The sequence below is a fragment of the Physella acuta genome, unplaced genomic scaffold (genome assembly GCF_028476545.2).
Source record: "Physella acuta isolate Inbredline_101_S28 unplaced genomic scaffold, ASM2847654v3 ptg001399l, whole genome shotgun sequence".
Classification (NCBI taxonomy): domain Eukaryota; kingdom Metazoa; phylum Mollusca; class Gastropoda; family Physidae; genus Physella; species Physella acuta.
In genome coordinates this window covers 72,165-99,675 of record NW_026732914.1, presented here as the reverse complement: position 1 = coordinate 99,675, position 27,511 = coordinate 72,165, and the positions used below count along the sequence as shown (strand labels likewise).

General features: G+C 44.3%; 1 protein-coding gene across 1 annotated transcript in view; it reads left to right on the top strand.

Annotated features, from left to right (window-relative positions):
- Positions 1 to 27,511, top strand: part of LOC131927411 (adhesion G-protein coupled receptor G2) — a gene marked incomplete at its 5' end in the record, with an annotated part of 80,795 nt that overhangs the window by 35,176 nt on the left and 18,108 nt on the right. Inside the window, 8 exon segments of the mRNA XM_059283109.1 lie at positions 16,232 to 16,342; positions 16,854 to 17,027; positions 19,432 to 19,562; positions 19,828 to 19,951; positions 23,816 to 23,960; positions 24,489 to 24,564; positions 24,893 to 25,048; positions 25,980 to 26,112. Of these exon segments, the coding sequence (XP_059139092.1) occupies positions 16,232 to 16,342; positions 16,854 to 17,027; positions 19,432 to 19,562; positions 19,828 to 19,951; positions 23,816 to 23,960; positions 24,489 to 24,564; positions 24,893 to 25,048; positions 25,980 to 26,112 (1,050 nt within the window).

Below are 27,511 nucleotides of genomic sequence, written 5' to 3'. Positions count from 1 at the left end.
CTCTCCCTCTCCCCATACCCAGTTGTCTCTCCCTCTCCCCATACCCAGTTGTCTCTCCCTCTCCCCATACCCAGTTGTCTCTCCCTCTCCCCATACCCAGTTGTCTCTCCCTCTCCCCATACCCAGTTGTCTCTCCCTCTCCCCATACCCAGTTGTCTCTCCCTCTCCCCAGTTGTCTCTCCCTCTCCCCATACCCAGTTGTCTCTCCCTCTCCCCATACCCAGTTGTCTCTCCCTCTCCCCAGTTGTCTCTCCCTCTCCCCATACCCAGTTGTCTCTCCCTCTCCCCATACCCAGTTGTCTCTCCCTCTCCCCAGTTGTCTCTCCCTCTCCCCAGTTGTCTCTCCCTCTCCCCAGTTGTCTCTCCCTCTCCCCAGTTGTCTCTCCCTCTCCCCATACCCAGTTGTCTCTCCCTCTCCCCATACCCAGTTGTCTCTCCCTCTCCCCATACCCAGTTGTCTCTCCCTCTCCCCAGTTGTCTCTCCCTCTCCCCATACCCAGTTGTCTCTCCCTCTCCCCATACCCAGTTGTCTCTCCCTCTCCCCATACCCAGTTGTCTCTCCCTCTCCCCATACCCAGTTGTCTCTCCCTCTCCCCAGTTGTCTCTCCCTCTCCCCATACCCAGTTGTCTCTCCCTCTCCCCATACCCAGTTGTCTCTCCCTCTCCCCATACCCAGTTGTCTCTCCCTCTCCCCATACCCAGTTGTCTCTCCTTCTCCCCATACCCAGTTGTCTCTCCCTCTCCCCAGTTGTCTCTCCCTCTCCCCATACCCAGTTGTCTCTCCCTCTCCCCAGTTGTCTCTCCCTCTCCCCATACCCAGTTGTCTCTCCCTCTCCCCAGTTGTTCTCCCTCTCCCCATACCCAGTTGTCTCTCCTTCTCCCCATACCCAGTTGTCTCTCCCTCTCCCCAGTTGTCTCTCCCTCTCCCCATACCCAGTTGTCTCTCCCTCTCCCCATACCCAGTTGTCTCTCCCTCTCCCCAGTTGTCTCTCCCTCTCCCCATACCCAGTTGTCTCTCCCTCTCCCCATACCCAGTTGTCTCTCCCTCTCCCCAGTTGTCTCTCCCTCTCCCCATACCCAGTTGTCTCTCCCTCTCCCCAGTTGTTCTCCCTCTCCCCATACCCAGTTGTCTCTCCCTCTCCCCATACCCAGTTGTCTCTCCCTCTCCCCATACCCAGTTGTCTCTCCCTCTCCCCATACCCAGTTGTCTCTCCCTCTCCCCAGTTGTCTCTCCCTCTCCCCATACCCAGTTGTCTCTCCCTCTCCCCATACCCAGTTGTCTCTCCTTCTCCCCATACCCAGTTGTCTCTCCCTCTCCCCATACCCAGTTGTCTCTCCTTCTCCCCATACCCAGTTGTCTCTCCCTCTCCCCATACCCAGTTGTCTCTCCCTCTCCCCATACCCAGTTGTCTCTCCCTCTCCCCATACCCAGTTGTCTCTCCCTCTCCCCAGTTGTCTCTCCCTCTCCCCATACCCAGTTGTCTCTCCCTCTCCCCAGTTGTCTCTCCTTCTCCCCATACCCAGTTGTCTCTCCCTCTCCCCAGTTGTCTCTCCCTCTCCCCATACCCAGTTGTCTCTCCCTCTCCCCATACCCAGTTGTCTCTCCCTCTCCCCAGTTGTCTCTCCCTCTCCCCATACCCAGTTGTCTCTCCCTCTCCCCATACCCAGTTGTCTCTCCCTCTCCCCATACCCAGTTGTCTCTCCCTCTCCCCAGTTGTCTCTCCCTCTCCCCATACCCAGTTGTCTCTCCCTCTCCCCAGTTGTTCTCCCTCTCCCCATACCCAGTTGTCTCTCCCTCTCCCCATACCCAGTTGTCTCTCCCTCTCCCCATACCCAGTTGTCTCTCCCTCTCCCCATACCCAGTTGTCTCTCCCTCTCCCCAGTTGTCTCTCCCTCTCCCCATACCCAGTTGTCTCTCCCTCTCCCCAGTTGTTCTCCCTCTCCCCATACCCAGTTGTCTCTCCCTCTCCCCAGTTGTCTCTCCCTCTCCCCATACCCAGTTGTCTCTCCCTCTCCCCATACCCAGTTGTCTCTCCCTCTCCCCATACCCAGTTGTCTCTCCCTCTCCCCATACCCAGTTGTCTCTCCTTCTCCCCATACCCAGTTGTCTCTCCCTCTCCCCATACCCAGTTGTCTCTCCCTCTCCCCAGTTGTCTCTCCCTCTCCCCATACCCAGTTGTCTCTCCCTCTCCCCATACCCAGTTGTCTCTCCCTCTCCCCATACCCAGTTGTCTCTCCCTCTCCCTCATCCCAGTTGTCTCTCCCTCTCCCCATACCCAGTTGTCTCTCCCTCTCCCCATACCCAGTTGTCTCTCCCTCTCCCCATACCCAGTTGTCTCTCCCTCTCCCTCTCCCCAGTTGTCTCTCCCTCTCCCCATACCCAGTTGTCTCTCCCTCTCCCCATACCCAGTTGTCTCTCCCTCTCCCCAGTTGTCTCTCCCTCTCCCTAGAGTTAAATCCGTCCCAAATCTCCCCAGGTGTGTAGGGACATTAAAATTTACGTACGACTTATATTCAATAATTATTTTAATAAAATAGTTTGTAAGCTGAACCTTCCGTTTATATAGTAAATGAAAAATACCTCTGTTTACCAACCACATAGTCATAGATCAATGCCAATTCTATTTTTTTCTTTTACATAAAAACTAAAACGATATAATGATCTTTTTTCTGGTGTAATATTATTTTTTGTGAGCTATCTATCTTGTTCGGTGACCACAAAGATGCGGAACAATGTGCAAACAAAAAAATGCAAACACAGAAATATGTGCACAGAGATGTATGCGTAAATATAATTTTTTGTTCACAGAAAAATATGCAAATAGTAAATTGCGCACACAGAAAATTACACACAAATCCCTAGGCAACTATGATTATGACAATTAGTTTATGTGTGTTTGTGTTTATTATGCTTGAGTGTTTGAGTTAGTATGTATCTGTGTGTATACATTGATTTCATTCTCATTTCTGTAGAATTTGACAAAAAACAAATGACACCGCTCTTTCTAAAATGCATAAAAACATTATATACTAAGATTTTCCGATCATACATAGATAGATGCTGTTGAAAGACTTTGTATCTACTATACATGATTGGCCCACAGCGACAAGAGCGACTATGGTTGTCTATGGTTGTCTATGGTTGTCTATGGTTGTCTATGGTTGTCTATGGTTGTCTATGGTTGTCTATGGTTGTCTATGGTTGTCTATGGTTGTCCACAGGCAGTTTGTCAACCAGGACTGTGAGGACACCGATATGACCAAACGTGGTTTGCAAGACTACGCCTACATCCACATTTACACCGACCGACGACCGACCAACCCACTGTCTGTCGGTGTGTCCGTCAGTCCACCCATTAGTTCACTCACCAGTCCACCCATCAGTCTACCCATCCACCCATCAGTCCACCCATCAGTCCACCCATCCACCCATCAGTCTACCCATCCACCCATCAGTCCACCCATCAGTCCACCCATCAGTCCACCCATCAGTCCACCCATCAGTCCACCAGTCCACCCATCAGTCCACCCACCAGTCCACCAGTCCACCCACCAGTCTACCCATCAATCCACCCACCAGTCCACCCACCAGTCCACCCATCAGTCCACCCATCAGTCCACCAGTCCACCCATCAGTCCACCAGTCCACCCATCAGTCCACCCACCAGTCCACCCATCAGTCCACCCATCAGTCCACCCATCAGTCCACCAGTCCACCCATCAGTCCACCAGTCCACCCACCAGTCTAACCATCAGTCCACCCATCAGTCCACCCATCAGTCTACCCATCCACCCATCAGTCCACCCATCAGTCCACCCATCAGTCTACCCATCCACCCACCAGTCCACCCACCAGTCCACCCATCAGTCTACCCATCAGTCCACCCACCAGTCTACCCATCCACCCATCAGTCCACCAGTCCACCCACCAGTCTACCCATCAATCCACCCACCAGTCCACCCATCAGTCCACCCATCAGTCCACCCATCAGTCTACCCATCCACCCATCAGTCCACTCATCAGTCCACCCATCAGTCTACCCATCCACCCACCAGTCCACCCACCAGTCCACCCACCAGTCCACCCATCAGTCTACCCATCAGTCCACCCATCAGTCCACCCATCCACCCATCAGTCCACCCATCAGTCCACCCATCAGTCCACCCATCAGTCCACCCACCAGTCCACCCACCAATCCACCCACCAGTCCACCCACCAGTCCACCCATCAGTCCACCCATCAATCCACCCACCAGTCCACCCATCCACCCATCAGTCCACCCACCAGTCCACCCACCAGTCCACCCATCAGTCCACCCACCAGTCCACCCACCAGTCCACCCACCAGTCCACCCACCAGTTCACCCATCAGTCCACCCATCAGTCTACCCATCCACCCATCAGTCCACCCATCAGTCCACCCACCAGTCCACCCATCAGTCTACCCATCCACCCATCAGTCCACCCATCAGTCTACCCATCCACCCATCAGTCCACCCATCAATCTACCCACCAGTCCACCCATCAGTCCACCCATCAGTCCACCCATCAGTCCACCCACCAGTCTACCCATCAATCCACCCACCAGTCCACCCATCAGTCCACCCATCAGTCCACCCACCAGTCCACCCACCAGTCCACCCACCAGTCCACCCATCAGTCCACCCATCAGTCCACCCATCAGTCTACCCATCCACCTATCAGTCCACCCATCAGTCCACCCATCAGTCCACCCATCCACCCACCAGTCCACCCATCAGTCCACCCATCAGTCCACCCATCAGTCCACCCATCCACCCATCAGTCCACCCATCAGTCCACCCATCAGTCCACCCATCAGTCTACCCATCCACCCATCAGTCCACCCATCAGTCCACCCATCAGTCCACCCATCCACCCACCAGTCCACCCATCAGTCCACCCATCAGTCCACCCATCAGTCCACCCATCCACCCATCAGTCCACCCATCAGTCCACCCATCAGTCCACCCATCCACCCACCAGTCCACCCATCAGTCCACCCATCAGTCCACCCATCAGTCCACCCATCCACCCATCAGTCCACCCATCAGTCCACCCATCAGTCCACCCATCAGTCTACCCATCCACCCATCAGTCCATCCATCAATCCACCCACCAGTCCACCCATCAGTCCACCCATCAGTCCACCCATCAGTCCACCCATCAGTCCACCCATCAGTCCACCCACCAGTCCACCCATCAGTCCACCCATCAGTCCACCCATCCACCCATCAGTCCACCCATCAGTCCACCCATCAGTCCACCCATCCACCCACCAGTCCACCCATCAGTCCACCCATCAGTCCACCCATCAGTCCACCCATCCACCCATCAGTCCACCAGTCCACCCACCAGTCTACCCATCAATCCACCCACCAGTCCACCCATCAGTCCACCCATCAGTCCACCCATCAGTCCACCCATCAGTCTACCCATCCACCCATCAGTCCACCCATCAGTCCACCCATCAGTCCACCCATCAGTCCACCCATCAGTCCACCCACCAGTCTACCCATCCACCCATCAGCCCACCCATCAGTCTACCCATCAGTCTACCCATCCACCCATCAGTCCACCCATCAGTCTACCCATCCACCCATCAGTCCACCCATCAGTCCACCCACCAGTCCACCCATCAGTCCACCCATCAGTCCACCCATCAGTCCACCCATCAGTCCACCCATCAGTCTACCCATCCACCCATCAGTCCACCAGTCCACCCACCAGTCCACCCACCAGTCTACCCATCAATCCACCCACCAGTCCACCCATCAGTCCACCCATCAGTCCACCCACCAGTCCACCCATCAGTCCACCCATCAGTCCACCCATCAGTCCACCCACCAGTCCACCCACCAGTCCACCCAAAAGTCCACCCATCAGTCTACCCGTCCACCCATCAGTCCAACCATCAGTCCACCCATCAGTCTACCCATCCACCCATCAGTCCACCCATCAGTCTACCCATCCACCCATCAGTCCACCAGTCCACCCACCAGTCTACCCATCAATCCACCCACCAGTCCACCCATCGGTCCACCCATCAGTCCACCCATCAGTCCACCCACCAGTCCACCCACCAGTCTACCCATCCACCCATCAGTCCACCCACCAGTCTACCCATCAGTCCACCCATCAGTCTACCCATCCACCCATTAGTCCACCCACCAGTCCACCCACCAGTCCACCCACCAGTCCACCCACCAGTCCACCCACCAGTCCACCCATCAGTCTACCCATCAGTCTACCCATCCACCCATCAGTCCACCCATCAGTCCACCCATCAGTCCACCCATCAGTCCACCCACCAGTCTACCCATCAATCCACCCACCAGTCCACCCATCAGTCTACCCACCAGTCCACCCATCAGTCTACCCATCAGTCCACCCATCAGTCCACCCATCAGTCCACCCATCAGTCCACCCATCAGTCCACCCACCAGTCTACCCATCAATCCACCCACCAGTCCACCCATCAGTCCACCCATCAGTCCACCCATCAGTCCACCCATCAGTCCACCCACCAGTCTACCCATCAATCCACCCACCAGTCCACCCATCAGTCCACCCATCTGTCCACCCATCAGTCCACCCATCAGTCTACCCATCCACCCATCAGTCCACCAGTCCACCCACCAGTCTACCCATCAATCCACCCACCAGTCCACCCATCAGTCCACCCATCAGTCCACCCATCAGTCTACCCATCCACCCATCAGTCCACCCACCAGTCCACCCACCAGTCTACCCATCAATCCACCCACCAGTCCACCCATCAGTCCACCCATCAGTCCACCCACCAGTCCACCCATCAGTCTACCCATCCACCCACCAGTCCACCCATCAGTCCACCCACCAGTCCACCCATCAGTCCACCCATCAGTCCACCCATCAGTCCACCCACCAGTCCACCCACCAGTCCACCCATCAGTCCACCCATCAGTCTACCCATCCACACATCAGTCCACCCATCAGTCTACCCATCCACCCATCAGTCCACCAGTCCACCCACCAGTCTACCCATCAGTCCACCCATCAGTCCACCCATCAGTCTACCCATCCACCCATCAGTCCACCCATCAGTCTACCCATCCACCCATCAGTCTACCCACCAGTCCACCCACCAGTCCACCCATCAGTCCACCCATCAGTCCACCCACCAGTCCACCCACCAGTCCACCCACCAGTCCACCCACCAGTCCACCCATCAGTCTACCCATCCACCCATCAGTCCACCCATCAGTCTACCCATCCACCCATCAGTCCACCCACCAGTCCACCCATCAGTCTACCCATCCACCCATCAGTCCACCCATCAGTCCACCCATCAATCCACCCATCAGTCCACCCATCAGTCTACCCATCCACCCATCAGTCCACCCATCAGTCCACCCATCAGTCCACCCATCAGTCCACCCATCAGTCTACCCATCCACCCATCAGTCCACCCATCAGTCTACCCATCCACCCATCAGTCCACCCATCAGTCCACCCATCAGTCCACCCATCAGTCCACCCATCAGTCCACCCATCAGTCCACCCATCAGTCCACCCATCAGTCTACCCATCCACCCATCAGTCCACCCATCAGTCTACCCATCAGTCTACCCATCCACCCATCAGTCCACCCATCAGTCCACCCATCAGTCCACCCAGCAGTCCACCCACCAGTCTACCCATCAATCCACCCAACAGTCCACCCATCAGTCCACCCATCAATCCACCCATCAGTCCACCCATCAGTCCACCCATCAGTCCACCCATCAGTCCACCCATCAGTCCACCCATCAGTCCACCCATCAGTCCACCCATCAGTCCACCCATCAGTCTACCCATCCACCCATCAGTCCACCAGTCCACCCACCAGTCCACCCATCAGTCCACCCATCAGTCCACCCACCAGTCCACCCATCAGTCCACCCACCAGTCCACCCACCAGTCTACCCATCAATCCACCCACCAGTCCACCCATCAGTCCACCCATCAATCCACCCACCAGTCCACCCATCAGTCCACCCATCAGTCCACCCATCAGTCCACCCATCAGTCCACCCATCAGTCTACCCATCCACCCATCAGTCCACCAGTCCACCCACCAGTCCACCCACCAGTCTACCCATCAATCCACCCACCAGTCCACCCATCAGTCCACCCATCAGTCCACCCACCAGTCCACCCATCAGTCCACCCATCAGTCCACCCATCAGTCCACCCACCAGTCCACCCACCAGTCCACCCATAAGTCCACCCATCAGTCTACCCATCCACCCATCAGTCCACCAGTCCACCCACCAGTCTACCCATCAGTCCACCCATCAATCCACCCACCAGTCCACCCACCAGTCCACCCACCAGTCCACCCATCAGTTTACCCATCCACCCATCAGTCCACCCATCAGTCTACCCATCCACCCATCAGTCCACCCATCAATCCACCCACCAGTCCACCCATCAGTCCACCCATCAGTCCACCCATCAGTCTACCCATCCACCCATCAGTCCACCCATCAATCCACCCACCAGTCCACCCATCAGTCCACCCATCAGTCCACCCATCAGTCCACCCATCAGTCCACCCATCAGTCCACCCATCAGTCCACCCATCAGTCCACCCATCCACCCACCAGTCCACCCATCAGTCCACCCATCAGTCCACCCATCAGTCCACCCATCAGTCCACCCATCAGTCCACCCATCAGTCCACCCATCAGTCTACCCATCCACCCATCAGTCCACCCATCAGTCCACCCACCAGTCCACCCATCAGTCCACCCATCAGTCCACCCACCAGTCTACCCATCAGTCCACCCATCAGTCCACCCATCAGTCTACCCATCCACCCATCAATCCACCCACCAGTCCACCCACCAGTCCACCCACCAGTCTACCCATCCACCCACCAGTCCACCCACCAGTCCACCCACCAGTCCACCCACCAGTCCACCCATCAGTCCACCCATCAGTCCACCCACCAGTCTACCCATCAATCCACCCACCAGTCCACCCACCAGTCCACCCACCAGTCTACCCATCAATCCACCCACCAGTCCACCCACCAGTCCACCCACCAGTCTACCCATCAATCCACCCACCAGTCCACCCATCAGTCCACCCATCAGTCCACCCACCAGTCCACCCACCAGTCCACCCACCAGTCCACCCATCAGTCCACCCATCAGTCTACCCATCCACCCATCAGTCCACCCATCAGTCTACCCATCCACCCACCAGTCTACCCATCAATCCACCCAACAGTCCACCCATCAGTCCACCCATCAATCCACCCATCAGTCCACCCATCAGTCCACCCATCAGTCTACCCATCCACCCATCAGTCCACCCTTCAGTCCACCCATCAGTCTACCCATCCACCCATCAGTCCACCCATCAGTCCACCCACCAGTCCACCCACCAGTCCACCCATCAGTCCACCCATCAGTCCACCCATCAGTCCACCCACCAGTCTACCCATCCACCCATCCACCCATCTCTCTCTACCTGTCTCTTTCTTTTTAAAATGTTTTTTTTTATTTGGGGAGGGAGGGGGAAGGGGGGTTAAGAAAATAGGGGATTAATAAATATCTTGTTAAAATCACAGAGGATCTTAGAGATGGGTAACTGTAGTAGAACGAAAAAGTTTTTTTAAGAATTGCACCAGGCTCTAGTACACTGACGTCACACAATACTGACAGCGTTCTCTGTGGTTATTACATGAGCTAACCATCCGTCCATCATTTATTACATAAGCTAACCTAACCATCCGTCCATCAGTTATTACAAAATCTAACCTAACCATCCGTCCATCATTTATTACATAAGCTAACCATCCGTCCATCAGTTTTTACATAAGCTAACCATCCGTCCATCATTTATTACATAATCTAACCTAACCATCCGTCCATCATTTATTACATAAGCTAACCATCCGTCCATCATTTATTACATAAGCTAACCATCCGTCCATCATTTATTACATAATCTAACCTAACCATCCGTCCATCATTTATTACATAAGCTAACCATCCGTCCATCATTTATTACATAAGCTAACCATCCGTCCATCATTTATTACATAATCTAACCTAACCATCCGTCCATCATTTATTACATAAGCTAACCATCCGTCCATCAGTTATTACATGAGCTAACCACCCGTCCATCAGTTATTACATAATCTAACCTAACCATCCGTCCATCATTTATTACATAAGCTAACCATCCGTCCATCATTTATTACATAAGCTAACCATCCGTCCATCAGTTATTAAATAAGCTAACCATCCGTCCATCAGTTATTACATAAGCTAACCATCCGTCCATCATTTATTACATAAGCTAACCATTCGTCCATCGGTTATTACATGAGCTAGCCATCCGTCCATCAGTTATTACATAATCTAACCTAACCATCCGTCCATCAGTTATTACATAATCTAACCTAACCATCCGTCCATCATTTATTACATAAGCTAACCATCCGTCCATCAGTTATTACATAAGCTAACCATCCGTCCATCATTTATTACGTAATCTAACCTAATTATCCGTCCATCATTTATTACATAAGCTAACCATCCGTCCATCGGTTATTACATGAGCTAGCCATCCGTCCATCAGTTATTACATGAGCTAACCACCCGTCCATCAGTTATTACATAATCTAACCTAACCATCCGTCCATCATTTATTACATAAGCTAACCATCCGTCCATCATTTATTACATAAGCTAACCATCCGTCCATCATTTATTACATATACTAACCTAACCATCCGTCCATCAGTTATTACATAAGCTAACCATCCGTCCATCAGTTATTACATAAGCTAACCTAACCATCCGTCCATCAGTTATTACATAAGCTAACCATCCGTCCATCAGTTATTACATAAGCTAACCTAACCATCCGTCCATCAGTTATTACATAAGCTAACCTAACCATCCGTCCATCAGTTATTACATAAGCTAACCTAACCATCCGTCCATCAGTTATTACATAAGCTAACCTAACCATCCGTCCATCAGTTATTACATAAGCTAACCATCCGTCCATCGGTGATTACATGAGCTAACCATCCGTCCATCATTTATTACATAAGCTAATCTAACCATCCGTCCATCAGTTATTACATAAGCGAACCATCCGTCCATCATTTATTACATAAGCTAACCTAACCATCCGTCCATCAGTTATTACATAAGCTAACCTAACCATCCGTCCATCAGTTATTACATAAGCTAACCATCCGTCCATCAGTTATTACATAAGCTAACCTAACCATCCGTCCATCAGTTATTACATAAGCTAACCTAACCATCCGTCCATCAGTTATTACATAAGCTAACCTAACCATCCGTCCATCAGTTATTACATAAGCTAACCTAACCATCCGTCCATCAGTAATTACATAAGCTAACCATCCGTCCATCGGTTATTACATGAGCTAACCATCCGTCCATCATTTATTACATAAGCTAACCTAACCATCCGTCCATCAGTTATATCATAAGCTAACCATCCGTCCATCATTTATTACATAAGCTAACCTAACCATCCGTCCATCAGTTATTACATAAGCTAACTTAACCATCCGTCCATCAGTTATTACATAAGCTAACCATCCGTCCATCGGTTATTACATGAGCTAGCCATCCGTCCATCATTTATTACATAAGCTAACCTAACCATCCGTCCATCAGTTATTACATAAGCTAACCATCCGTCCATCAGTTATTACATAAGCTAACCTAACCATCCGTCCATCAGTTATTACATAAGCTAACCACCTAACCATCCGTCCATCAGTTATTACATAAGCTAATCTAACCATCCGTCCATCAGTTATTACATAAGCTAACCTAACCATCCGTCCATCAGTTATTACATAAGCTAACCATCCGTCCATCGGTTATTACATGAGCTAACCATCCGTCCATCATTTATTACATAAGCTAACCTAACCATCCGTCCATCAGTTATTACATAAGCTAACCATCCGTCCATCATTTATTACATAAGCTAACCTAACCATCCGTCCATCAGTTATTACATAAGCTAACCATCCGTCCATCATTTATTACATAATCTAACCTAACCATCCGTCCATCAGTTATTACATAAGCTAACCATCCGTCCATCAGTTATTACATAAGCTAACCTAACCATCCGTCCATCATTTATTACATAAGCTAACCATCCGTCCATCAGTTATTACATAAGCTAACCATCCGTCCATCATTTATTACGTAATCTAACCTAATTATCCGTCCATCATTTATTACATAAGCTAACCATCCGTCCATCATTTATTACATAAGCTAACCATCCGTCCATCGGTTATTACATGAGCTAGCCATCCGTCCATCAGTTATTACATGAGCTAACCACCCGTCCATCAGTTATTACATAATCTAACCTAACCATCCGTCCATCATTTATTACATAAGCTAACCATCCGTCCATCATTTATTACATAAGCTAACCATCCGTCCATCATTTATTACATAATCTAACCTAACCATCCGTCCATCAGTTATTACATAAGCTAACCATCCGTCCATCAGTTATTACATAAGCTAACCATCCGTCCATCAGTTATTACATAAGCTAACCATCCGTCCATCAGTTATTACATAAGCTAACCTAACCATCCGTCCATCAGTTATTACATAAGTTAACCTAACCATCCGTCCATCAGTTATTACATAAGCTAACCTAACCATCCGTCCATCAGTTATTACATAAGCTAACCTAACCATCCGTCCATCAGTTATTACATAAGCTAACCATCCGTCCATCGGTTATTACATGAGCTAACCATCCGTCCATCATTTATTACATAAGCTAATCTAGCCATCCGTCCATCAGTTATTACATAAGCGAACCATCCGTCCATCATTTATTACATAAGCTAACCTAACCATCCGTCCATCAGTTATTACATAAGCTAACCTAACCATCCGTCCATCAGTTATTACATAAGCTAACCATCCGTCCATCAGTTATTACATAAGCTAACCTAACCATCCGTCCATCAGTTATTACATAAGCTAACCTAACCATCCGTCCATCAGTTATTACATAAGCTAACCTAACCATCCGTCCATCAGTTATTACATAAGCTAACCTAACCATCCGTCCATCAGTAATTACATAAGCTAACCATCCGTCCATCGGTTATTACATGAGCTAACCATCCGTCCATCATTTATTACATAAGCTAACCTAACCATCCGTCCATCAGTTATTACATAAGCTAACCATCCGTCCATCAGTTATTACATAAGCTAACCTAACCATCCGTCCATCAGTTATTACATAAGCTAACCACCTAACCATCCGTCCATCAGTTATTACATAAGCTAATCTAACCATCCGTCCATCAGTTATTACATAAGCTAACCTAACCATCCGTCCATCAGTTATTACATAAGCTAACCATCCGTCCATCGGTTATTACATGAGCTAACCATCCGTCCATCATTTATTACATAAGCTAACCTAACCATCCGTCCATCAGTTATTACATAAGCTAACCATCCGTCCATCATTTATTACATAAGCTAACCTAACCATCCGTCCATCAGTTATTACATAAGCTAACCATCCGTCCATCATTTATTACATAATCTAACCTAACCATCCGTCCATCAGTTATTACATAAGCTAACCATCCGTCCATCAGTTATTACATAAGCTAACCTAACCATCCGTCCATCAGTTATTACATAAGCTAACCATCCGTCCATCGGTTATTACATAAGCTAACCACCTAACCATCCGTCCATCAGTTATTACATAAGCTAATCTAACCATCCGTCCATCAGTTATTACATAAGCTAACCTAACCATCCGTCCATCAGTTATTACATAAGCTAACCATCCGTCCATCGGTTATTACATGAGCTAACCATCCGTCCATCATTTATTACATAAGCTAACCTAACCATCCGTCCATCAGTTATTACATAAGCTAACCATCCGTCCATCATTTATTACATAAGCTAACCTAACCATCCGTCCATCAGTTATTACATAAGCTAACCATCCGTCCATCATTTATTACATAATCTAACCTAACCATCCGTCCATCAGTTATTACATAAGCTAACCATCCGTCCATCAGTTATTACATAAGCTAACCTAACCATCCGTCCATCATTTATTACATAAGCTAACCATCCGTCCATCAGTTATTACATAAGCTAACCATCCGTCCATCATTTATTACGTAATCTAACCTAATTATCCGTCCATCATTTATTACATAAGCTAACCATCCGTCCATCAGTTATTACATAAGCTAACCATCCGTCCATCAGTTATTACATAAGCTAACCATCCGTCCATCAGTTATTACATAAGCTAACCTAACCATCCGTCCATCAGTTATTACATAAGCTAACCATCCGTCCATCAGTTATTACATAAGCTAACCATCCGTCCATCAGTTATTACATAAGCTAACCATCCGTCCATCAGTTATTACATAAGCTAACCTAACCATCCGTCCATCAGTTATTACATAAGCTAACCATCCGTCCATCAGTTATTACATAAGCTAACCATCCGTCCATCAGTTATTACATAAGCTAACCTAACCATCCGTCCATCGGTTATTCTATAATCTAACCTAACCATCCGTCCATCAGTTATTACATAAGCTAACCATCCGTCCATCAGTTATTACATAAGCTAACCATCCGTCCATCAGTTATTACATAAGCTAACCATCCGTCCATCATTTATTACATAAGCTAACCTAACCATCCGTCCATCAGTTATTACCTAAGCTAACCATCCGTCCATCGGTTATTACATAAGCTGGATGGATAGACAGACAGACAGACAGACAGACAGACAGACAGACAGACAGACAGACAGACAGACAGACAGACAGACAGACAGACAGACAGACAGACAGACAGACAGACAGACAGACAGACAGACAGACAGACAGACAGACAGACAGACAGACAGACAGACAGACAGACAGACAGACAGACAGACAGACAGACAGACAGACAGACAGACAGACAGACAGACAGACAGACAGATAGACAGCCAGCCAGGAAGGCAGGTGGGTTCGTATGTTGGCAGTAGGCGTCGGTATACGTGTAAGTGTAACAGTAAATGTAGGTATATATTTAAGTGTGGATGTAGTAGTCGGTGTAGACGTAGTTGCACAAATCACCTATGGTCAAATCACCTGTGATCAACGCTCGTTGTGGACAAACTGCCTGTGAACAACATCTGAATGTGGTATAACTACGTGTGAGCTAATATTCTATGGTCCACAGCATCTATGATCAGAAAATCTTAGCACTTTGTTTTCTATGCAGTTTCGAAAGTGAAGCGGCATTCATTATTCTATTAAAATATACAGACACGAAATGAAATATATCTGTCTATGTTTACACAAGCTCGTAAAAACTCAAGCCTGCACGCATAAGCACACATTGCCATAATTGGTGAGCGATCTGTGTGTAATTTTCTGTGTGCGCATTTTTTACTTTCTCGTATATACAAAGTATAGAGAAAGTCTTGTAATCGTGCAAAAAAAAAAAAAAAATCGAGATTTTTACAAATCTCGACGTTTCACATCTCACTGATACGGAAAAACATAATTTTGCAATCTTGTCCGTATGTCTGTGTGTCTGTCTGTGTGTCTGTGTGTGTGTGTGTGTACCACTTCCGGTTATCGGAAATCACTCAAAAGTTGATACGGATCTACGATTTTGATAAAATACTTATATATGAAAATTCATCAACCTAGCTGTAACGGTACTCAAGTTATCGTGTTTACACACGGACAGACAGACAGACACACAGACAGACACACAGACAGACACACAGACATACTGACAAGATTGCAAAATTATGTTTTTCCGTATCAGTGAGGTGTGAAACGTCGAGATTTGTAAAAATCTCGATTTTTTTTTTTTTGCACGATTACAAGACTTTCTCTATACTTCGTATATACGAGAAAGTAAAAAATAGTGAAGTTAATACCGCTATTGTTATTTAAATTCGTAAAATCCATTTTTATTCCTTACACTTTAGGTTAATAAAAGGTTTAATTAAAAATGAACATTTAAAACACTTGACATGAACGTGTATACTCTGAGTGGCTCAGTTTACACGGAATATCCGTTGTATGCGAGATAAATATCTGTTGTGTTCCAATGATGTGTCTTCTAAACTTACCCAGACAGATTATACTCAGTCGCCCAACAGCTACATTTTGTCTGTTCAAATTCCTCACCTACAAAATGAACATTTAGATGATGACGTCATCATGACTTTCTATCATTTCAATGACGTAAGTACAAAAAAACTGGGACTAAAAACTCTTTTTGTACTATATCATATGCTTTACCGTTCTAATATTTGTAGATATAAATATAAAAGCAAACATTATAATAGACCTTTCCCACTATTAGCAAACGCACGATTATTATAGAGAATTTCTGAAAAAAATAGTTCATTACACTTAGCTTTATAAAAAAAATCAGTAATTACATTTAACTTTTTGAATAAATCACTTCATTACACTTAGGTTAATGAATAAATCAATTCATTACCCTTAGGTTAATGAATAAATCAATTCATTACACTTAGGTTAATGAATAAATCAATTCATTACACTTAGGTTAATGAATAAATCACTTCATTACATTTAGGTTAATGAATAAATCAATTCATTTCACTTAGGTTAATGAATAAATCAATTCATTACACTTAGGTTAATGAATAAATCACTTCATTACACTTAGGTTAATGAATAAATAATTGTTTGAGACTTTGCGTGAGACGGTTCTCTTCCTATCTAGACGACTAGAGGACCGTCCTGTAAGTACTGGCGCACCGACGCGATCAACACGACTCTGCGCCACAAGGATGGACGGCGAGGAAAGTGGGCGAGAGACGGTTGTCGTGTGGTGAGGAGCGACCAGGAAAAAACTGTCTGCTCATGTAGTCACATGACCAACTTTGCTCTTATTATGGTCGGTGCTTTTACATTTCTGTTGTCTGTCTTCATACATGTCTGTTGTCTGTCTTCATGCATGTCTGTTGGCTTGTAGTCGTTAAATTTCTTAATTTTGACTGTTTATAATTCAAAACTGCAGCTTAAAATGAGCTTTTGATTTTTTCTACCCCTTTTGGCGCTTACCCACTTAGTGTCGTCATCCCTGGCAGCCGCCCCCCCCCCAGTGTCGCTTCTGGTCAATTTAATTTATTACTGTAAGCCCTGACTGGTAGGGGGTGTGTCTAGAACCCTAATGTCTTCTCTAAATCAACCACAACGCTACTCAACGATTGGGCCGTCAGTGCAAGTCTAGCTAAACCAAGACTGGTTAAACCCTAACCTTAATCTTTTAAAAGATAATCTTATCAAGTTTATTTACAAACAAATGGAGCTATCAATATTACAAAGCAATAATAAACTGCAATGTAACTTTAGTCATAAAAAAGCTCTAAACAAAACAAAGCAACTCAACAAACACCCAGTCATAAAAAAAACCTCTAAACAAATCAACTCAACAAACACCCAGGCATAAAAAAAAAACTCTAAACAAAGCAACTCAACAAACACCCAGTCATAAAAAAAAACCTCTAAACAAATCAACTCAACAAACACCCAGTCATTAAAAAAAACTCTAAACAAAGCAACTCAACAAACAACCAGTCATAAAAAACTCTAAACAAATCAACTCAACAAACACCCAGTTATAAAAAAAACTCTAAACAAATCAACTCAACAAACACCCAGTTATAAAAAACTATAAACAAAGCAACTCAACAAACACCCAGTCATAAAAAAACTCTAAACAAAGCAACTCAACAAACACCCAGTCATAAAAAAACTCTAAACAAAGCAACTCAACAAACACCCAGTCATAAAAAAAACCTCTAAACAAAGCAACTCAACAAACACCCAGTCATAAAAAACTCCAAACAAAGCAACTCAACAAACACCCAGTCATAAAAAAAACTCCAAACAAAGCAACTCAACAAACACCCAGTCATAAAAAAACTCTAAACAAAGCAACTCAACAAACACCCAGTCATAAAAAAAACTCTAAACAAAGCAACTCAACAAACACCCAGTCATAAAAAACTCTAAACAAATCAACTCAACAAACACCCAGTCATAAAAAAAAACTCTAAACAAAGCAACTCAACAAACACCCAGTCATAAAAAACTCCAAACAAAGCAACTCAACAAACACCCAGTCATAAAAAAAAACTCCAAACAAAGCAACTCAACAAACACCCTTTTCATAAAAAAACTCTAAACATTCTTGACCGGTTGTGGGGTTAAAAGAATTACCCTAGCGGTCACTGGGGTTTAAATGCTGACTTTGACCGGAAGTCCCGTAGCCGTCATCCAGGACAACATTCGCGCACAAAATAAAATAATAAATTTACAATAAACCATTCACTAGCTCAGATTACGAATGACTAAAAAAAAATAATCCAAATTATATAAAAATCTTTATAAATACAAACTACTAAATGAACTGAAAATAATCCAAATTATATAAAAATCTTTTTAAAAACAAACTGCTAAATGAACTAAAAATAAGACAAATTATATACAAATCTTTATAAACACAAACTGCTAAATGAACTGAAAATAAGACAAATTATATAAAAATCTTTATAAAAACAAACTGCTAAATGAGCTGAAAATAAGACAAATTATATACAAATCTTTATAAAAACAAACTGCTAAATGAACTGAAAATAAGACAAATTATATAAAAATCTTTATAAAAACAAACTGCTAAATGAACTGAAAATAAGAAAACTTAGAAAATGTATTTATATGTGTGTGTGTGTTAGCTTGATTGTGTTTGTGTGTAAAAATTTGTTTTCGTTAACCTGAAATGAGTTAACTGTGTACGTACAGTTATATTTACACACTGACTTAAAACGAGTTGTGGACCTGTGGAAAGCTGATAAGGTTGGGATGTAAGCCACAGTGCGGACAAAAGCACAAGTAAAAACACTCAAGCTGTTATTGTTGCGCAGTTACAGAAAACGTATTAGACCAAAAAGAATATAAGATTACATAGCTTATTAAAACTATCCTTCAGCTTCAGTATCTGAGAGAGGTGGAGGACGGTGCTCAATCGAAGCTACATGGACAAAGCTGAAGCCGGTCTTCAAATAGAACGGCATCTCGTCTATACTATCCATAGCTCTATTGGTCTATAGCTCTACTGATCGGTAGCTCTACTGGTCCATAGCTCTACTGGTCCATAGCTGTACTGGTCCATAGCTCTACTTATCCCAACTGGTCCATAGCTCTACTGGTCCATAGCTCTACTTATCCCAACTGGTCCATAGATCTACTGGTCCCTACTGGTCCATATATCTAGTAGGTTTTGTTGCTCTCTGCAGGATGTGTATCAATTGGCTGGATCAACATTAGACGAAGAAAACATATACTCGCTGAAATTAATCTCCCAAGCGGGCTGCACCATTTCATTACTGGGTTTGTCTTTCACCCTCCTGTCCTACACCATCTTTAGGTACGAATATGTTCTCAGTATTTCATTTTTCTCTTTCACACTTTATCAGTGAATGAATGAAAAATCGAACGAACGAAGGAGTGAGTGAATGATGGAGCGATTAAATGAATGACTGAATGAATGAATTAAATCGGTAGATTTAAAGATGGATACAAATAAATAAAGAATGATTTTTTTTTTAAACTAAAAACTGTTGATGATAGTCTAAAGTTGACAAAACGCGAATGATCGTCTAAAATGACTTATGTGAATGCTTAATCCACAGTCGCCTTCGCCGTGATGAACCCTCGAAAATCCTCTACAGCCTGTGTTGGGCGTTATTTTTATGCAACGGATTTTTTGTCTTTGGGGCTGAGATTGATATCTTACAAAGTCGTCTTGGATGTAAAGTGTGTGATTTTACTGATTTGTTTTTTTCCTGTTTGGGACTGATATTGAAATCTCGCAAATCACCTACAAATACCTACATATCTAGGTACAGGTCTGTCTCCCATAGCCTGCCTACCCAACTATATTTTATATGCATAGATCTAAATTTAGAAGCATTTCAACCTGTTCCTTATTAAATAAATATCACAACACTTAGCTATGAACTAAAGCAAACACCCTAATCTGAAACTATAACAAACCAAACTAAACAGAAATCCCATTCTATTTTTTTTTATTAAAACAAAGCCCCAATTCCATATTGCCTTATCTTAGCTTGATGTGACTTTGACAACACTAACAAAACATAAATAAAACCTTTAAAAAAAAGTCGCTTAAAAGCTAAACTGATCCGAACTAAACTTAACACAAATAAAAAATATTATTTAAGGTGTGACTTCTCTTTAGATGTAACTGATTAAGTTGCCTCTCGGGACTTGGCGGGACACGGGGGAGGTGGAGGAGAGTCCATCTGTTTCTTTAACCACAGCATATTAAGAGATAAAGTAGTAAGATCCACACTCAGACGAAATCGGTGTTTTTAAAAATCGGTGTTTTAAGGATAGGCACCACGGATTGACTTTTTTACTTTCTCGTGTATACGAAGTATAGAGAAAGTATTGAAATCGTGCACAAAAATCACTTGAAATTTTAACAATTTTCACCGTATTACACCTCAGTCCTTCAACTCATCCGAAGTATAGAGGACTTCTTTTAATCGGGCAAAAAATATCAATCCAGATTTATCAAAATTAAGAGGTTTTATGCGTAATCCAGTCTGAAAAACTGGACTTTGAAATTCTGTCCGTATGTCTGTGTGTGTCTGTCTGTCTGTCTGTCCGTGTGTAAACACGATAACTTGAGTACCGTTACAGCTAGGTTGATGAAATTTCATATATAAGTATTTTATCAAAATCGTAGATCCGTATCAACTTTTGAGCTATTTCCGATAACCGGAAGTGGTACTTTTTCTACTTTGAATTTTTCAAAAGCCTATAACTTGAGTACTATTTCAGATAGATAAATGAAATTTCACATGTTAGTAAAAGATCTAATTCTCTACCTTCTGTTAAATTTTGAGTAATTTCCGTTGACTGGAAGTAGTCATTTACGCTACTTCCGATTTCTCAAAAAACGAATGTAAATTTTAAAAGGACTAATAATATTGCGCACTATTATGCACTTTTTTTTATTTGGCGTTCACTTGGTGTGTAATTCTTTTGTCTACGAGATTTTATTCTGTTTTTAAAACTTTAAGTTTTTAAAATGGATTAAAAATCATGTCTATAGCCCGAGTTCCCATCCCCTGTTGTTTTATATAAGAACGAGCCGGCCCGCGGCATAACATACGCCGCTATTTAGTTGTTGTTTTTTTTCTACTTTTCAGTAATTCATAATTTGTGAATTCGACACTACCAACGCTGCCACTGAAAATATTTCTTTAAAACACTATAAGTAGCTCGTGAAGGACGATAACCCCCCCCCTCCTTCCCCCCCCCCCCTCCGTTAAAGTAAACTCCACTTAGTTACCCCCCCCCCCCTACGTTTAAAATCGTTTCAAACTAAATTATCTGCCCCTAATAGTCGTCACTAAACCCGGCTCTGTTTGTAAACAGAGTGAACCACAGCTCACCAGACCATGTAGGGGTGGGGGAGGTAGGGAGCGCGTTTACAGCTTGTTATCTAGCGACTCCTAGAAGAGAATTATATATATATATAGATATCCGAGAAAGTTTAGGGGAGATCACTCTCGGTTTATTTTTATTTAACACATTTCTGGGTGTTTAATAAGTTCATATGTTTATAGTTGTTAAACTATAGACAAAAATAATATATAGCCGTCAATAGCAGTACTGGTTGCCATGGAAACCGCGAAAAGATGTAAAAACTTACAGCGCTATAACTTTGTTCCCATAAGAGATTTTTAAAAGCGGATGAAAGATTTAGGTTTCTCAAACCAAACTATACATGTCTACGTTTAATCATTGCGATAGCTCGTACTCAATTTTTAATACAAATTATTACGTAAATTTATGTGCTAAAATTAGGGGGTGGTGCTACATAAATATCAATATTTCCTAAATTATTGTAATGTACAAAGTTTTGTAGATGGTATAATGCTGAATGCACGTGGAATGTTTTAGTCTTGTATGACAAAGGGTTCCAAAGCCTTAGCGATTTGAATGTTAAATTTTGAGTAAAAATGCAAAGTTGTGAAAACTTGAAAAGAAGAGCGGAATAAGGCACAGAAAAAAACGTCTTGTTATATGTGGATAAACCATTTGACTAATAAAATACGCTTTGATTTATGTTGTAAGTTTTAGACAGATTTTTCTATGTAAGCAGAAAATATGTATACAACAGGTAATGAATTTATGACTATTAAGTATTACACATCCTATCAATCGAGCGGTATTCGCACAACAGCTATCATCAAACCAGATCAATTTTGGTTTGTTAGCCGGTCTTTTCACTACAATACAATGTCTATCCCTACTTAAATTGTAGCTTACACAAGTTTATTGCCTTATGATAATAGCCTACTACACAACACTGGGTACAACACTTGAGGCTAGACACGCACCTCCACCCCACCGCTGGATAGTGCGTGAAGAACCGATGAGTAATAGATTACCAATGTTCATTCAACCGCGAATAACACATCTGTGTAGATAGGGTCAAGTACTGGGCCTAAGTGAATGCTTATCAGCTATCCCATCTAGTATTTACATTCGTTGCTAGCACACCCTATACGGAGATAGGTGAACGGGAAAAAAAGTCACAGGAAAAAAAAACAGAAAAAAAGTCACAGTTTTTGCTAGGAAAAAAAGTCACAGAAATAAAGTCACAAAAATCTTTTTAGAAATGTTTGTATTAATTTGTTAAGAATTGTAAAATTTAGTATGTTTATTGTTGTGGGTTGTATTTTTTAATAGCATAAATTATTTATAGACGTTAAAAGCATTATGGTTTTTAAAAATTGTAAGTATAAATACTCTAAGATAATTTACACAACAATCTCAACTTTTCTACCGCGTATTTAACTAAATACGTAACAAAAGTTAACTATAAAAGAAATTTAGGCACATCATTGTGTTTTGCATATGTTTTGACGTAGGCTATTCTCTGGTCGGCCTCCCCTCAGTAGGCATTGTTCGAACACATTTTGTGCTATTGAAGTTTTGCGTCAATGACAGCCTTTGAACCTTGTCGGCTCTCTGTTTTGATCCTAAGTTTTGTTATGTAATGAGTTTGATAAATATGGGCAAAAAGGTGGTTGAACTAAGCATAACTATTGTTGCGATGAGTTGAGGGCAGTAAGTTAGATGACCTTACCATTTCACGGTAATTTAATTTAAAAAAAAACCACGATGAAAACCTTCATAATGTACATAATGTACATAATTCATACTAAATAATATTTTTAGATGAATTATACAAATTACCATGCGTATACAACCCACACACATTACATTACATTTAATTAATCCTAAGTAAATTTTCACTCTATGAATATTTAATACATAAAAGTTTTAACAAATTCCATGCAAATATATATTTGTGACGTTTTTTCCTGTGACTTTTTTCCTGTGACTTTTTTTGTGTGTTTTTTTTCCTGTGTTTTTTTTTTCCTGTGACTTTTTTTTCTACAATCGTTTCACCACTGGTACCCAGCTAGACCGGAAGAAGTAACATTACTTGTAATGAAACAAAAACAGAAACAAAATGAAAAAATACCAAATCTATTTATAGAATTGAACTCGTGATTAAAGTTGTGTATAAAGGTTTTGTCCCGGTGAGCTTACGGTCATCACGTGTCTCGTCAGTTTCTGGCCGCCGTGCTCCACTATCTGTTGACTTCGTCCATTTTCTGGATGGCCGTCAACGCCTACTACATGTATCTGATGCTGGTCCGTGTCTTCAACATCTTCATATCTCACTTCTATATCAAGGCTGCATGTGTGGGCTGGGGTAAGTACGGGTGGGGCGGGGGTGGGGCGGGGGTGGTGCGGTGGTGGGGCGGGGTGTGGGGCGGGAGTAAGTGGGTAGGTTATCCATCCACCCACCCACCCACTCACTGATTCCTCTTTAGACCTAGCGATCCAAACGGCTGATGAAGTAGAGTTCATGTTTCTTAACCTTGTCACGTGAAGGGCTAGTGTGATCGGCACTATGCCCAGTCGCCAAAGTCAGTCAGGTACCCGTCAGAGCTGGGTGAACTCGAGGGCAGTCACAAGTCCAAAACCAATTCCGAACTTGAGACATTTGGGCTTGCAGCCAAACGCTCTGTCCTTCAACCACGACTTCCAGTAAAGTTTGAGCTTGTTCTTCTGGTGCATTCAGGTCATATGTTTTTGCTTGTATACACGACGTTCTTATTTGTAGGCGACGTTGTTTGTAGATACTACGTTGTTGTTTGTAAAAACATTGTAAGGATTAGATTGTAACAAAAGCTTGTTATTTCTAAAAATGGTTTTTAAGAAGCTGTTTCTTTTCAAGGAATCCCCTTAATTTTGGTCGTCGTTACACTTGCCATAGACAAGACAGAAACCTACGGAAAACTTACCAGTGGAATGTAAGTCTAAAACCTGCTTAAAACGGTCCAAATTTAATTGGGCCGTCCCAAAATTGTCAAACTCTAAATGGGCGGTCTCGGACATTTTGTTTTGACCCGCCAATCAGTTACGTTTTAAACCTCCCGACAGGAAGTTATGATTAATGATTGGTATGGAGATTTTTATATTTAAAGGAAAAGTCTCTCGAAATTTGCTTTTGGTGATTCAAACGTCTTTCTTAGTCGTTAAATTAAACAAAAAATGCATTAAATTTTGAAATTTTAGTTGCTTAGCCAATCAGGATCTTCCTTATTTCTTGACAAGGCCCGTCATTGTTTTTGTCTGCAGCTGCTGGATTAGAAGTCCCGCCTTCTATTTCGTCTTCGTCGTCCCGGTCGTGATGGTGCTGCTCTTCAACTTGACCGTCTTCTGTTTGATCTTACGTCAGCTCTCCATGATGGCCCGGAGCACAGCAACACAGCACAGCAGGCAGGAGAGAAAACGGTGAGTCGGGCGGCAAGTCTGTTAGGTGGGCTTGGCTGGGTGAGGTGGGTTGGCTGGGTGAGGTGGGTTGGCTGGGTGAGGTGGGTTGGCTGGGTGAGGTGGGTGTGGTGGGTTGGCTGGGTGAGGTGGGTTGGCTGGGTGAGGTGGGTTGGCTGGGTGAGGTGGGTGTGGCGGGTTGGCTGGGTGAGGTGGGTTGGCTGGGTGAGGTGGGTGTGGCGGGTTGGCTGGGTGAGGTGGGTGAGGTGGGTTGGCTGGGTGAGGCGGGTTGGCTGGGTGAGGTGGGTTGGCTGAGTGAGGTGGGTTGGCTGGGTGAGGTGGGTTGGCTGGGTGAGGTGGGTTGGCTGGGTGAGGTGGGTTGGCTGGGTGAGGCGGGTTGGCTGGGTGAGGTGGGTTGGCTGAGTGAGGTGGGTTGGCTGGGTGAGGTGGGTGAGTGGGTTGTCTGGGTGATGTCGGTTGGCTGGGTGAGGTGGGTTGGCTGGGTGAGGTGGGTTGGCTGGGTGAGGTGGGTTGGCTGGGTGAGGTGGGTTGGCTGGGTGAGGTGGGTTGTCTGGGTTGGCTGGGTGAGGTGGGTGTGGTGGGTTGTCTGGGTTGGCTGGGTGAGGTGGGTTGGCTGGTGAGGTGGGTTGACTGGTGAGGTGGGTGTGGTGGGTTGGCTGGGTGAGGTGGGTGAGGTGGGTTGGCTGGGTGATGTGGGTTGGCTGGTAAGTTAGGTTGGCTGGTGAGGTGGGGTTGGCTGGGTGAGGTGGGTTAGCTGGTGAGGTGAGTTTGCTGATTAGTTGGGGTGGCTTGTGAGGTATTTTGGCTAGATGAGTAAGGTTGGTTTTGATGAATTGGGTTGGCTGGATGAGTTTGGCTGGCTGAGTGATTTAGGTTGGCTGTATACGTGATGTCGATCACATCATTGAGAGCCAATAAACTTTGGTTGTTTCAGCTTTCTAGGAAACTTCCGTGCCATTGTGAGTCTCGTGGTGTTACTGGGTCTGACCTGGATCTTCGCGTTTTTTGCTGTCGGACATGCCAGCATGCTCTTCAGTTACCTGTTCGCTGTCTGTAATTCTTTACAGGTAAATATTTGCCAGCATGCTCTTCAGTTACCTGTTCGCTGTCTGTAATTCTTTACAGGTAAATATTTGCCAGCATGCTCTTCAGTTACCTGTTCGCTGTCTGTAATTCTTTACAGGTAAATATTTGCCCCAGCATGCTCTTCAGTTACCTGTTCGCTGTCTGTAATTCTTTACAGGTAAATATTTGCCAGCATGCTCTTCAGTTACCTGTTCGCTGTCTGTAATTCTTTACAGGTAAATATTTGCCAGCATGCTCTTCAGTTACCTGTTCGCTGTCTGTAATTCTTTACAGGTAAATATTTGCCAGCATGTCTCTGACCACACTATCCTTTCATATGCTTAGGACAAAGAAACAGATGAACTCTACTTCACCTGCCCTGTATCCTGCCAAGTTCAGATAGGCAACTTTATCATTCACATCTAAAAAAAAAATGAAATAAAAATATCATTGACATATTGGTCTAGAACCTGTGCCACCCGCATGAGAGCCGACTACGCTACCAACTTAGCTATTTACTCGTGACGTCACAAATGAATTTTTATACTATACTTTGAGTCTCCTTATGCAACTTGATTTACGCGCATAGATCTAGATCTAAGTCTAGTAGTAGTAACTTTCAAATTAAATTTTATCTTAAATTAGCCAAACAAAGATTTATATAAAATAATTAAGGCCTGAAATAGATTCTAGATGTATTAAGGCCTGAAATAGATTCTAGATGTAGAATTTACATTAAGTCTAGATCTAGAATTTACATTGAGTCTAGTGACCTAGATCTAGGCTAGATCTAGGCTAGATTCATAACTTTCCTTCGACAGCTGATCTTTAGATCTAGAGAAATTTATTGTAAAACTAAATGAAAAAAGACAGTTTAAAATTGATATAAGTGTTGGAACGTAATAAATACAGCAAACGGACGTATTGTTAAAGTTATGACCGACAGAAAATTAGATTTAGAACGCGTTAAACTTTTGAATGGGAACACAATTTTCTTCGATAGACGCCGCCATTTTATTGTACTAAAGAGTAAACAAAAAACTGTGACGTCACGGTCCCGCCGAGTGTAGTGGTCGTTCTAAACTTTTTAAAAAAATAGGGTTACTCTACGTATGAATAAATCAATAAATTAATTAACGTCTTTAAATAAATGTGTGATTAACAGTCTGTCTTAAAACAAAAAATGTTCTCTACCTACATACTATTTTACAGCTCTCCACGATGAGTGCAACCATGCGTAATAGTCAATCAGGCAAACAAAAAAACAAACAAAAAAAAAACAAACAAAAAAATAAATATTCAAACATGTAAACAAACTTGACTTTTAGTAGTATATAGATAATATTTTATATAATAATTTTCGAAAAATTCTTAGAATTATATATATATATAATGTAGTGA